The sequence below is a fragment of the Barbatula barbatula genome (genome assembly GCF_947034865.1).
Source record: "Barbatula barbatula genome assembly, chromosome: 16".
NCBI classification, from domain to species: domain Eukaryota; kingdom Metazoa; phylum Chordata; class Actinopteri; order Cypriniformes; family Nemacheilidae; genus Barbatula; species Barbatula barbatula.
In genome coordinates, this window is record NC_136779.1 from 21,801,900 (window position 1) to 21,817,312 (window position 15,413).

Genomic DNA, 15,413 nt, shown 5'->3' on the forward strand with positions numbered 1-15,413 from the left:
GTTTCCCTGCTCGTTCCTCCGGTATAAGTGACCGGCGGATCGGCGCGCTGCGTTTGGAGACACAGTCGCGACATTCAGCGTTTGATTTGATTTCCCGAGCGGACCCCGATCGGTAACTCCGGGGAGACATGGGCACTTTGCGCGACCTCCAGTACGCGCTCCAGGAGAAGATCGAGGAACTGAGACAGAGAGACGCGCTCATAGATGAACTGGAGCTGGAGTTAGACCAGAAGGACGAGCTGATCCAGAAGCTTCAGAACGAGTTGGACAAATACAGATCTGTGATCAGACCTGCGACTCAACAGGTCCACAAGCAGAGCGTCTTTCCCGAGCATCAGAGGACCAAGAGACAGGCGATCTCAGCCGAACCCACAGCCTTTGACATTCAGGATCTCAGTCACGTCACCTTGCCTTTCTACCCAAAGAGTCCACAGTAGGTGTCCCTTCGGCTCGTTCATGTGCATGGTTTTCATTAAAGCTGCTGGAATGTGACCACAAAACATTGATTATTTGACTCTGTGCATGCAATATCTTGGAAAGACAAATGACGTCGGTCAATTTTGTGGTTCTGAATAACTCGAGCAGTCTTTGCCTTTATTATGACTGATGTAATGTATGAAGGGCTAAAGCCATCCTCGCACCTGTTGATGATCAACTTTACAGGAGAGAAAAGGGCACATTTGAACATGCAAGCTGCGTACAGTCCATGCTCGCTTATTTAGAAGAAAAATGAAAGCGCATTGGTTTTTATTAGACCAGGTTAGATTGAACTTTATTGTCAGACGTCCCTGCAGTGAGTCAAATGCAAAAAGATACACATCTACTGTATGTGCATTTAGGATTTTTAAAATGAACGAGGAACATTTGAGGCTCTGTGCGGTTTCCAGGTCACTAGATAAGTGACATTAACATGAACTCATTAGAAAAGGTCAGAGATGATGTCTGAAACATTCTCACATCTCGCTTAAAAACATTCATTTCTTCGGATACTGTACATGAATCCATGCGGCTCCAGTGACGCTGAGAGATTGACATCACGAGTGTGCAGATGACATCTGTGTGACGCTGTGTTTTATCAATTTATAGACCAAAATCGAACAAACGTTTGCCTTGTTGAAGCTAAACTATCATTTAAAGGGATGCTTCACCCCAAAATAAAAATTCATTTACCCGCCTTCCAGTTGTTGCAAATCTGTATATTTGGATAAACAGTTCTTGGCAACCGTTGTTCAACCAACCAAAGAAATGTGTACAGGTTTGGAACCACTAGAGAGTGAATAATTCATGACAGAATTTTCATTTAGTCAACTATCCCTTTAAATGAGTCATATGACACGGCTAAAGCGAATATTTTGGTTTCTTTAAGATGTGATGCAATGTGTTTACACGATTTATGGTTCAAAAACGCTTTTTTTTCCACATACTGTGCATGTTTGTGTCTCCTCTTTGCCCCGCCCTTCAGATTCTTTACCTTGATTGTCCAGTTCACCAGTGCGTAGTGATTGGTCAAATACCGTAAGCGTGTGAGGGAAATGTAGCGCCTCTCACTATATTTGGAGCATCAGGTTCCAAAGGAGTTGTACTGACAGGAACGCCCACTTCACTTGCGTTTGGTGGTCTTAGTCGGATCATATACCACGAACTGACGTAGATTTGTGGGGGTGTGGCTACACGAGGCGTTTCAGGCAGGTCTGGGTGAGCTTTCGCTTTTAGAATGAACGCATCTTTTGTTTCGACACGTATATTTTTGCAACTTTAATACAATACTAATGCATGCATTGGCAACTTATAACACACCAAAGACAAATACCACGTATTCGCGCCATATGACCCCTTTAAGCCAGTTCTGATGGCAACCCAAACCCTTTTAACAAGATGTATGGAACAAAACTATATACGAGAATGATTTCATTAACAAGGCTTTTAAGGTTTGGAATTCTCATTTTTAGCATTGAGAACATCAGACGGCTGCAATAAAATGCACAGAAGCGTACGGCACGAGCATCTTTTCATCTTCTCCTCAGCTGGATCTCCAGAGCAGCGTTATCTAAAGACTCTCTTATCCACCCGCCACGCCATCGCTTTCTCTGCGCGTCATGTCCTCCCACTCTCGCCGTCTTTCTTCACAGTTTGTGAGCATTTCAGTACGGCTCATGTTTATGTCTGCTGGATATTAACTCTCGGAGTTGAGTGGATCTGGTCGGGAGCCAGACGCCTCATGTCTTTTAGAGAACGTCACACTTTTTCTGCTGGGCTGTGGTCACACATTCACGACTTGCACTGCACTGCATCGATTCATTCAGGCCAGTTTTGTGTTGGTCTAATTTTCCTTTTTTAATGTCGCTGGGGAAAGCCATCACACATCTTGTGCAACAATAATTGCTTTGCAGATACAGGTTCTCACCGCTCCCCACGGAGCACAAAGCACAAACGTTTAAGGAGAAGCTGCAATTACATCTCTTCTGTCCTTCGCTGTGTTCTGATGCAAACACTGACCTTTAAAAACAAATGCTAGAATGTCTGACATTTATTTTTGAGGCCAAAAATGAGAAACCAGTCATGGTTTACACGCCCTCACGGTGGTCCCATATACTTTCCTGTCTAGAGCAAAACAAGAAATGTTGTTCCTGCTTTACTGTCCACGTCATGAGGGTAAACTCACGACACATGTGTTATTTTTGGGTCTCTTTTTTGCCGGTCTTTTCATTGTTCAACCCGCTCCGAGGCCCCCGTGAAGTATTACAGAACGCATCCACGTCGCTTCCCACCAAACGTGCATATTTTCTCCTTTTAAGGCAATAGCTGTGTGATGTGCTCCACGTTTGGCCAGACATACATCTCTGTTAAACAAAAGAGTGCGGAGTGGGTTAGAAAGTCCTGTAAAAAGCAAGTCCAGCCACAAGCGTGCCAATCTCCTCTATCTTCCAGCCCGCGTGGAGTTCTACACAACCATCTGGCTGAAGAAATCACCGCTGCATTCCAGCGAGCGGCCTGCCAGGGCACCGTGATGGTGCCCGAAATATCAAAGCCGCTGATTAAATTGAAGCTCCTGATGCGAGGTGGCATTTTCTGCACTTTTTTTGCTATGGTAAGCCCATGAGAACAGAAGCCGTGCCAGACGCTGATGAAATCTGCCCACCGCCTGCAGCTCGGAGCTCAAAGACAGCGTTTGGCAGCGGCTGGCGATGGCCCTTTGAATATGAGAAAACAAGGCTTGACATTGATAACTGGCCCGCGGCACATTAAAGTGTAAAAGACAAGTGTTGACATGATTGTTTGTATACTTCAGCCAAAAATCATCATCATTTACTCACCTTCCAGTTGTTCCAAATGTGTATAAATGTCTTTGTTCTGATGAACACAGAGGGAGATATTTGGAAGAATGATTATAACCAAACAGATATAACCAAATATTACTTTATAATTTTGTTTGTTCTGTTGAACACAAAAGAAGACATTTTGAAGAATGTTGGACAGCAAACACTTCTGGGGCACTTTTGACTACCACTGTGGGAGTCAATGGGGGTCAAAATCTGTTAGAAGCATTCTTCCAAATATCTTTCTCTGTGTTAAACCAAACACAGAAATGTATACAAGTTTGGAACAACTCGAGAGGGAGTAAACGATGACAGAATTTTTGGGTGAAGTATCCCTTATAGGTAATAGGTTACACTTTGTTTGCCATTTTTATGCTTTATGCGTTTTTTTGGCAGACGCTTTCATTCAATGTGACTCTCAGAGCACTAATGGCTCACGGTTGACATGCTCTCCACAGGAGTCGAACCCGTGACCCTGGCGTGGCATTGCTAATGTCGTGCTCTACCAGTTACATCACATTACTCGCGTGTTGGCTTCAATGCACACGGACCCTATCGGGTAAATCTTTAGGATAAAATTAGGCAAACAAGAATGGATGGCAGTTTTGCATGAGGACGGTTAAAACAACATTTATAGAATTTGATAGTCTTATTTAATTAACTCTGCATATAGGAATTTAGTCTGTCTGATATTCTACCTGTGTTTTGACCTGCATAACCTTATATGTTTTGCTTATAGTCAATGTTTTTTTGTACAGCTGCTTTGTAACAATGAAAATTGTAAAAAGCGCTCTATAAATAAAGCTGACTTGACTTACTATTCACGTCTCTCTGCTTGTGAATGAGGATATTGATAGTAAATGAAAAATTCATGACAGGACAAATCTGTGTGAAACATGAAATCAATATTTATGTAGTTTCTCTGTTCACTTTTTGAAGCTAGCGTGCTCCTCGTATTACTGTGAACGATTCAGCAGTGAAAAAAACGCAACTAGTAGCGAAAATATATTTGTTATGATTCTTCTGATGATATAAAATCAAGCAATGCTTTTATTTGGCCATAAAAAGCAAAATGATGTGACTCTTGGATTTAGTCTTGAAAAGTAAAACTACAATTTTCGAAATATAACAAAATAACAATATAACATATTTTTGATTCCTTGTTTCAATCCACAGCCAAAAAAATATATCAAGTAAAACAGACCACTTGTGGTCAAAAGTTGCACAAGACGGACCCTTCCCATAAATACAGAGGATTCTGTTTAAGCGATCACGTCATAACTAATACACGGGATTTGTTAATCTCATTCTCAGATTGAGATTTTATTGAATGAATGTGAAGGCGACTCGTCTGTATTGTGACTGATAAGAATAATTTGTTTTCTGCTCCCATATCTTTTACTATAACTCTCATTATTGTCGGCGGACGGCCGGCCGGAGGCTTGTGCTTGTCTGAATGTGATCTCTTCATGGAGTATAAATCCTGAAACCATTTGTCTTTAATCCCCATTCAGATAGAGGCCACATTTCTCCAGACTGTATGATCGCAAGGGCATCAAAACACCATCTGAAATGAGTTTATAATCCTATAAATGTTCTATTAGTCTCAGTCTCATGTTCCCTTTGGAATTCAGATGCACACAAATGATTCACTGGGGCAACACACATGTTGAGAGACATGTTGCGTTCGCTCAAGAATCTTATTAACACATGCACTTGGGTGCAACCACCTACTTCTTTTGTTTTCAAACAACGTACATTTAATTATACGTACTGACAGACTAGACAAGCTGTCTACGTATGAGCCCTGAAAACGCAGGACCTGCTTCAAATTGTGGAGGTTATTTTAAAATCATGCACAATTTCCGTCATTTTGAAAGATGGTGTTGACGACCGTGTCCTCTCCCACAGATGGTCAGTTTCCAGACATCAGCTTGGCCGCTTCTAATCAAAAGAGAAAAGCACGCCAATATTTCCCCAAGCGTGTCGCTGATGCTGTCAGTGAGATAATAGAATCATGAAATATAACATATGCATAATATATACAAATAACAGGTAAGAGGGAACATGAAATACTGGACAATATCCGGACGGAGGTGTAGACTGTAATCCATGAAGAGGAACTCATTGGCTGATTGTGCGAGACATTGATTACAATCGCAAAATCGCGGCTTGAGGGATTCTGAGGTTTACACCTTCCTGAGAGGAATTTCGAATGCTGTGCCATTGAATAATGCTGTCTGGGATTTCAAGAAAAAGTGATTTGTGATTGCCACCATTTTACCGTTTTCAGTCCAGTTAGATTTAGCTTGATTTAGGACTTAAAGGTGCTATGTGTAATATTTAGAAGGATCTATTGACAGAAATGCAAATAGTATACATGTGTTCAAAGGTGTATATAGACCATACGTAATTAAACGTTATGTTTTTATCACTAAAAGGTCTTTGCACATACAGTCCGAAATTTTCGTATTCGTATTTTGGTACTTGGCACTCGTTTGCACGTTGTCTCTGAATTGTTAAAACACGAAATGCTTGCTACGGATGCGAAAAACTCAGAAAAGCAAACCCAGTCTGAATTGGGAATTACCTTCCTTGAGGTCGTATTTATGAGCAACCACGGCTTTAGAATGAGCAACCGCGGGTCCCCTTACATGGAATTTGTCATGTTGTTTCTACAGTGGCCCTAAACGGACAAACTGCTCTACAGAACGCGTTTTGTAAATGCGTTATCTCCTTCAGCAAAGAAGCGAAAACGTCACAACATCTTAGTCCTGTGTCAGCCACCGTAGTGCTTCGAAAGGGAGGGTGAGCCGTTCACAACGTCACCACTAGATGCAGCTAAATTTCATACACTGGACCTTTAAAAAGTGAAGCTTATAATAAGCATTACGTTATCATCTAACATAACCATATAATTTACACTACATTCATCATTCTTAATCTGAATGGTCGTGGTAACTCTTTTTAAATCCTTTGGGTTTTTGTCACTACAGGTCTAAAGAACTCATCAAAGAGGCCATTCTTGACAATGACTTCATGAAGAATCTGGAGCTGTCTCAGATCCAGGAGATCGTGGACTGTATGTATCCGGTGGAGTATGAAAAAGAGAGCTGTATCATCAAAGAGGGAGATGTGGGCTCGCTGGTCTACGTCATGGAAGGTACGTCACATCTTTACATGTATGTGCTACAGTAAAAAGCTCTGGTAGTCATTAGTTTTATTGATCTTCATCTTGATTTGCATCTTGATCTCAAAGGAAAATATTTTAGTGAGGTGGCGATTTCTTATCAGTTTGGACAAAGTGAATCATACAAAAATGTATGATTATTAGAAAAAAACAAGAATGAAACCCACTCCTAAATCTAACCTTGGTTTGTAAACGTTTCAGGCAGTTCCTTTAAGAGTCTGTATGTTGTTTGTTCTCTCCTTTTGTGACCCTATAAAAGCCCTGTTCACCATAAACAAGAAGTGTTTATTTAAGCCGTCAGCCGTACAGGCGTTTGGTTTGTCTGACTGGGCAGTGTGTAGAAGAGTCTGGCATTGATTGTGAATCTTGTTAAAGACTCTCAGAGTTCAGCTCTGACTCTGAATTGGTCTCAAGGTGCACTTTGACAATTTCATTGTGAGCACGTTTGGTAACTATTTCAGTTGATTTTAAAGCATCCGCTGTGCTAATAACTGCATGAAAAAAGACAGATGATATTCTTTTTAGCAGTGCTAACCTGGTATATTTTCATATTCATATTTTCCAGGGTCATTAGACGCCGTTGGCACACTGATCAAAGTTGCCAGATACGTGTAACAAAACCAGCCCGATTGCAATGATCTACACATCATATTAATAAACATGTTATTCATGGGATTTGTATGTTTGTGTATGATTGCGCAAATTTACATGAAAAAAGTTTGTGAATCTTACTAGTTGTTTTTTGTGTATAATCACGCAAATTTACACAAAATGAAGTAAATCGTTCTGGACGTTTTTTAGTGTATGATCGCACAACTTCAATTTAGTCTTCACACTTTTTGTAGGACCCCACTTTCATATAAATAAGGTCCTTATTTTAGATGCCATATCACACTGCTGGAGTTTCCAAAGCTGTCAACAACCCATTTACAGAAACACAAGTGCCAAGGACCCGCGTGAATCTTCTCAATAGGTTTTTTAGTAGGAGTTGCTGTTCCGCTGTGCAGAGCCATTTTCTGTTGTGTTTTATTTGCAACTCTCCGCCTGTGAACTCTCATACTTTATCCAAACTCACCCCTGCCGGTCTCCACGGGAGACGTGCTCTTTTCCCACTCACGGGCGGCTCACCTCCTTCTGCTGTTTTGTTGTCCTCATAGAATGCATCTCGATACTCGCCACTAGCCTCAGTGATGCTAATTTAATCTAATTTATTGCCTTGCCCTTTCGTTTGACTGCACACCCCCATAAGACTGACTGCGGCCCACCTCACAGATGTGTTTCATACGCTCGTGTGAAATTAAATGCCATCAGAATGAGTGAAGTGATGCCCTGCTGTTCCTGCGGCTCTGACAGGTTCTGCTGGGTTATATTTGACATGTTAAAATACATATTCGGAGACAACAGTAAGTATGTGTGAACTTGTTTTGAACACATGAAACATCTGGTCCTGTAAATTCAGCTCAGCCAATGGCATTGAGTTTGGGGTGGTGCTATCTGTTTGGCAGACAGGGAGAGCAAACTCATCATCATTATGACACATTAAATATATCACCGGTTATGGGGTTACAATGAATCGCTTGCATAGAAATGATCTTGCACAGTCGTTTATAGAAAGCTTAACAGCTGAAGTCATTTAGTTTTTTCTGATAGATCCACTTGTTATAATGGCTTTGATCATCAGACCTCACATTGTTTCTGAAAGTCAAAGCTCTGAACGCTGAGCCAGTCAATAAGAGTTTCAGTAAACAACAAAATTGCCACCGCATTGTGTGAAGAAATAACACTGTTATTGGAAATATCTGCAAGTTGCCATTTGTCCTTCCATTCATCACCAACTAAAACTTTATTACAGTTTATTGATGCTTTACAAGTCAAGTGCAAATAAACTGCATGTGAAAGTAACTCAACTGCTACAGGTGAGGTTTTCATCAACATTGCAAAGACGTGGGTATGATTCCCACAAATACTAATAATACGTATAAACGTTCTAAACGTGATAAAACTGTCAAACTGGACGCTTCAGTATAAACACAGGTGATCAGGTCATCATTTTCCATTTACTTTAAACACTTGTTTTACATTTCATATTTTTTTGAATATGCTAAATATGGCTTTGGTGGACGGCTGTCTGATATTTTTTGCAGTTTATTGCTTTACCCGCTGATCATCAAATCCCGCTGATTTCTATGCACAGAGCTCAAATCTTGAATTTTCCTGTCCTCTTTTGTTTGACAGGATTTATCGCCCCTGGTCATCTGCTTTTTTAAACTATGGCCGATAGCTAATAGTGTGAAAAATTGCTTTCGACCGATACCGATTATTGGCCGATACATCGTGCATCTGTAGTTATAAGACATTATACACAATGACATTACATATAAACGACAAACTAAATAATGATCAAAAGTTGACCTAGGATAGGTTTTCTACACCAGTCTTTGGTTTTGGTCCCTGTACACAAAGCAAGACTTCACTTATAATGCATGGAATCAAATGTCTTTTCTGTATAAGGAAACAGAGATGTTAGTATTTATTAAGCCGCACAGAGGATCTGCACATATGATGATCAACAAAAGGGATATTTTTACCTGCTGAAACATAAAACAATTTATCTGTGTTAGATCCACTAGTGATGGTGACTATAATAACAGACCCATTCAACATAGCCAAACCCAGAGAAAGACAATAATAGTTTAATAAACCCACCAGATTGTGTTTAAAGAGAAACTTGTGTTTGGTTATTGGCTTTATCTGCTCAAACTAATCAAAGCTCCATTCGATTGTATTGATGTTCTGCCTCTTCAGTCCTTCAGACTCATTCATGAGTGGGCTTGGTTGTCGTTCGTGACGTTGAGGATTGACACAATTTTGTACGCAACTTCCTGCTCTGCTTACGTCAGGAGAGGCATCATCTAGAAACCCATCACCCAAGTGTGATTCGAACAGGAAAACCCCCGTTTCCCAGGAAAACTCACTTGTTTTGGGAAGGCGCAGATGTGACGGATCTCTGCTCCACAAGACAGCAAGTAACAGTTTCCCCGTCATCTGCCAAACTGCCACAAACTGTCCTCGCATGCCGACGGTTGCATAGCAACCCCGTGAATGCTCCCATGGGGTGGTTTATTTACATCCGCATTAATATACCGTGCTACACAAACCCAGCGAGGTGTGAGTTGCGTAAGATTTCACGAAGTTTAAATTATGTGGAGTGAGAAAGCAAATAAGTTGTTGCGATGCACGATTTCACTGTGGTGATGTAACAAGGTCATGAATGAAAACATGAATTTCATTTATGAAGACACGAGTCGAGGGAACTTCTGTGTAAAATGTTTGTAAAAGCATTTTATAATGTGCAAACGATTTACACGAATGATGTCAAATTGATGGTCACAAGTATCATTTCTCTCAGTTTTTTGGAATGATGTTGAAGGTTTCATCCGGCAAATACAACACAATCTAGATATGTGTAATTATTTTGGTAACTCCTGTTTATGTTTTTGTACGATCTTATTCGTACGTTTTTGTATGATTTGCTTATGTGCCAGAAACTTTTGTATTAGTGGTGGGATTATCGGAGGGGCTTCCGAAATGCAAAGTTTTCCAAATAATTGTACGTTTTTTTCCACGATTCACATTGTTTAAATTCATACAAATTTGCTTAATCGTTAAGTAAATTCCGGTAAGTTCAGGTTGGCAAATATTGTGTTAAACGTAATGAAGGGGTTTTAATGATGTTTTCAGTAGTGTTTTACAATTTCATGACGTTAAAAGCTTTCAGTTCAAGGTCGTGCATGAGCTAATGAGAAGTAAGTGCGTATAGTGTATGTGACTCTATAAAATGAACCGTTTTGCTTCTGGATGCTGATGGGTCACGAGGCACTTTGACCCTGTGACAGAGGTCACCTACAGTAAGTGCTTTTTAAATGATGGTATTGAAACAAAGAGCTCCGCAGGGCTCTCACGGTACACAGATCTGAACGAGATTCTGAAGGGCTTCACTTTTATGTAATCTTTCAAGCGTTCTGTAATATTTGTACAGTTAGTGAAGTGGGCAGCATTTGGCACTCGGTGGGAGTCGGAGACGGACGGTCACTTTTAATCGGTCAGTCCCAGTGTGTGCGATCTGCCGGTATAAAGGGATCAAGTATCAATTAAACAGACTTTATCAAGGGCGGGAACCACTAAGGCGCAGGTCAACCTGGTTTGTCCGATCAAATAAAAGCTAAATTTGAAGCTTGTGGACTGGAGCCACAGACTGAACATTACTTGTCTCAGTATTCACAAAGATCCATCACGTTTCTCGTGGACGGTGCTCCTGACGCCGGCACAGTTCAGCCGTGAAATGGGTTTCCTTCAAGCCTGAGACATTCAGCTGTTGTTGAAGTGTAGTCTAGGCATTCATGAACTTTAAAATATGTGACACAAACCGTTACACAAGAATTCATTCCGATCTGTTCAACCTCATCCAGCTGTGAGATTGCAATTGGAAAGCCAAGTGTAAATCCTTTATATTTGGTCCTTTTTAATCCCTTATATTTTTATAGATTTATTTTTTATTACAACGACGATAGAGATTGTAGAGGTAATGATGTGAATAATATGATCTGGTTAGGTTGTTGTTATTTGGGTTATAGGAACTGTGTAAGTGGAGGGTTATTTATACTCCCAAGCTTCAAAAATAACATCCACAAAACATCCATGTTTTGTCCCTTTTGAACCTTTGGAGCGTTATCTTTATACAGAAAAGAGGTTTGTCAGATAGGTTTGGATAAAAGGGTGTCTTACATGAATACATGTAAAATGATACTGGATTGGTAGAATAGATGGATGGATGGATGGATGGATGGATGGATGGCTGGATAGATAGATAGATAGATTTTGGTGAACTATTCCATTAAGCAGGCATATGAACACACAGAGACGTGGTGATGTGGGTGGAAAGTGTTTCGGTGAGGACAAAAAGAGCAACAATCCACCGGTGTCTGTGTTCTTGGCATCTCAGAAAAGAAGTCATATGCCAGCAGCCGGGTTCATATTCCTGAAAAAATCAAATGTTGGTCATAAAATCAATGATTCGCATCTCAATTTCCCGTTCTTTTGTCTCTGTATGAATGCAGAAGTGATTGTCTGTTGTATTTGAGAGGAGATGCTCAGGAGACACACTTTTGATTTTCTTTAAATATTTCATATTGAAACAGTAGATGATGAAATGGATGTCATAGCCGGTTGTCTTCTGCGTCCTGCGGTCTTAGTGTTGTTGCGGCAACGCCTCGCATGTCACTGCATGCACAAATACGACCGCTGCTATTTAATTTTGTAACTAATATTTGAATGTCGACCATATAAAGCAACGGATGACACGGAGATGGATTTGTTATATTGACATGATTTTAAATTGTCTTGGAATCTTCATCACTATTTCGTCTTTTAAAAACCTTACACGTGATATTGTTGAAGATTCTTAACAGAAAACACATTGCTCTGCATACTCTCAGTTGAAACTCTTAAAGCGGTCACTTCTTTGCAAAACCACAAATGCTGCTGAGCTTGATTGCTAAATAATCAAATGCTCATTTCCTCTACAACCAAGAATATTTTAGTGCACTTGAGCTGAATATGGAGTCAGCGTGTTTTTATAATATGTAGCACAACGGTATTGGAACTGAGAATATTTGAGACGTCTGGGAAATAAATCAGAGGCTTCCTGTGAAATATCATGCTGAAACTGGGGTAGACGGCTGAATTATTTCCAGACGTTTGTTTACTCGTGCGAGCAGGCCCGTCGCGACAAGGCAAGCAAACCAAGCAATTGCTTGGGGCCCCGAGCTGGCCGGGGGCCCCGAGCTGGCCTGGGGCCCAAAGACAACAACTGGTTAAGAATAAAATGCAACGACAAACTGAGCGCCCCTTTGACAGTCAATGCAGTAAAGTGCAATGACACTTTTATTGGGATCCCCCTCAAGGGGCCCCTTTCGTGATCTCTGCTGCCGGCAAAAACAAAACCTCCGTCGGCAGTCATGAAGCGGAATTATGCTTCAGGATCCCAAAAAAGAAAGAAGAGAAAGGAAGAGGAGGATAAGAATAAACAAGATAGTGGTAAGTGATAAATTACACTGGATAAAATAGCTCTTCTTGTCTTGGTGTCATTTTGCAGCAGGTAGGCTTGCAAAAATATGTTAGCTAACGTTACCTGTAACCTGCCTGACGGCAAATGCTGCTTGTAACGAACAGTTAGTGCAACTTCGGACGGAATATGGTTACATACTACTGTAATATGTTTTTTAACGGGATAAGGAAGATGCAGATCTGTTCCAGAATCACTGTTTATCGTATTTAATGACATGACATTGCTATAGCTTTGTAATAGGTTTTGATGAAAGTGGCATAACGTTAGCATGCTATACTAACTATTCCACCGTGATGATCTATTTACCAAATGGGGGGGTTAGGAAAAGCACACAATAAATTCCGTGCATCAAACATTAGCTTGGGATGTTTTTAAGCATTAGTAACCCTTAACAAAGTGTTAGGAATATCTGGTCGTCTATCTATGTAATGTTTATAGATATTTTAAAATGGTTTCTTAAAGGTTTACAAAAAATGTTTAATCATTACCCGATACCTAATATATTATATGATAGATATAATGTGTGTTACAATAAACTGTTAATTTACAGCACTACTAATAATTAGTAAACATATAATTATAATTTCATTGTTTGTTAACAGTAAAAAGACTGTTTGCTAACAGTTAAATGACAGTAAACTAAAGATTAATTAACTATCAATTTACCATCTATTAATGATTGTTATTATTAAGTGTTACCATCTTTTCTTTCTCCCTCAAGGTGCTTTGCTTAAATTTCTCAGCCCTCAGGCTCTTCCTAAGGAGACCTCCACTGATGAAGGTAGAGTGAATTTCTCTCACTGAGCTGAGCTGTTAATAGTGACCTCTTTCAATATGCTAACAGTGAAATGGTAAAACGTACTTCACAGGTAATTTCAGATTTTTTTTGATTTTATGGTACAGTGGTGTTTTTTGCAAATGGTCAATTGTTGAAAACGTTAAAATGTTATGCACATTATATGCAACAGCAGTATTTGCACTGTAATTTTATTTTATTTATGCACAGTATATGCAACATGAGTATTTGAACTTTAAACATGTTTTATTTATGCACTGTTTATGCAACAGCAGTTTATGCACTGTAAACCTTTTTTATTTATATAAAGTGTGGTTGAACTTAAACTTTATGGCTATGCTGTGGTTCCTGTAGGCTTTGCGTGTGTGCGGGCGGGGCGGGGGGTTGGGGGGGCCTCCATGTCCATTTTGCTTGGGGCCCCCAAATTCCTTCAAACGGCCCTGCGTGCGAGACAGCATCAGCACGTCCGTGTCAGTGTGAGCATCAGATAGTGTGCAAATGGACCCGTCAGGATTTGGAATAGGGCCTCTCCTTCAGCTCCCACAGTTAATGAGGAAGTGAGGTCAGCGTGGTTGTTTTAAATACAGGAAGTCATCAATCATGTGATTAAAGAACAACAATATAGAGGTCTCCCCAAACGTGTGTAGTATTGTTACTTTTTTTGGTTCATGGTTTATTCCTGCAATAAAGCACTTTAAAGACCGGGTAAAGAGAGATCAGATAATTTTTTATAAACACGTCATAAATGTTACGTGTATATGAAACACGTTACATGTATATAGAACTGAATTGTGGAGTTTTTCGCCAATAGGCCCTTTTCACAATGACATAACTCAACTTCCGCCATTTCGCAAAGCAGTGTATCATAAAATCCGTCTTGCAACAAACATGAAGAAGAAGAAGACGGTGTCATGATAGTTGAGAAACTATTCTTTCCGGCGAGTGGGCGTGGTTTCAGTGGCGACATCCGACACGCCCCCAGCCGCTGCGTTTTATCTACTTGGATGTTTTTTCTCCATTTAAATTTGGCTGGGGGGTTAATAACACACTTTTCTGTTGTGTGACAAACTCAGAACACATGTTTTAATGTCACTTTACTCTGACTTTAAATAATTAAAGGAGCAGGTTGTAAGATCCGCCGCTAGAGGGCGCACATTCAAAACAGATTTGTTCTAAACAACAACAACGGCTTAACTTGATGACGCTGTGAAAGACCGTGGAATAATGTGTACTGCCATCTTCAACTCCACCGCTAATAATCATATGGATGATGTAAAGTAATAAAGTCTTATAAACGTGACATGATTTTATGTCATTATAATGATTTAGACGCAATAGACGTAATTCAAAAATGCAATGTCTGGAGAAAGCGTAACGTCGTACACGAATCACTCAAGGCACCTCAGCCACTCATATAACAGCCTATAGTCTGCTTTCCTGCATTCCGCTGAAGGTCGCGGGCTTTCCATCAAGTGTCTTTGGTGACGCAGATATGAAGCCATTGACAAATATATAACACTGGCCTAAAGGCTATTGGATATTTTACAGCAAAAATGTAACTTGATCTACCAATTAAAGTTTACTTTTTTTAAAGTCTCTCAATTATTATAATGATTTACAGACCCTTTGACTGTACGGATGGTGTGTTGTTATGTGTGGATTTCGACAGAAATCGAGACATGTGCGGGTGTCATGGCGACGGCACAGGGGTCCTGATGCTGTGCTTGCCTAATGGCTAAACCTAGCTCAAACTTCATCGCTGTTCTTCATCTGCCTCACAAACACGACTGTTTACTTCTGGAAATCTAGTCTTTTCTACCGTCTTCTTCACGATGTTTAACTGGCAAAGGTAAAAGATAATGTCGCCAAATATCAGATCTCTGAGGAATTAACCACGAGAAAACACATTACAGTATAAAGCAACATTTTGTGTGCAGAGAGAGCAGTTTAGTTCATGATGAAGCGTTTGTAGACATGCTTTCA

General features: G+C 40.3%; 1 protein-coding gene across 1 annotated transcript; it reads left to right on the top strand.

Annotated features, from left to right (window-relative positions):
• prkg1 (protein kinase cGMP-dependent 1) lies at positions 1-15,146 on the top strand (the record flags this gene model as incomplete). Its single annotated transcript, XM_079477303.1, has 3 exons — positions 1-433; positions 6,314-6,480; positions 15,100-15,146. The coding sequence occupies exons 1-3, from the start codon at positions 129-131 to the stop codon at positions 15,144-15,146; spliced, it is 519 nt and encodes a 172-aa protein (XP_079333429.1). The 5' UTR covers positions 1-128.
• Between the last annotated feature and the right edge of the window lie 267 nt (positions 15,147-15,413).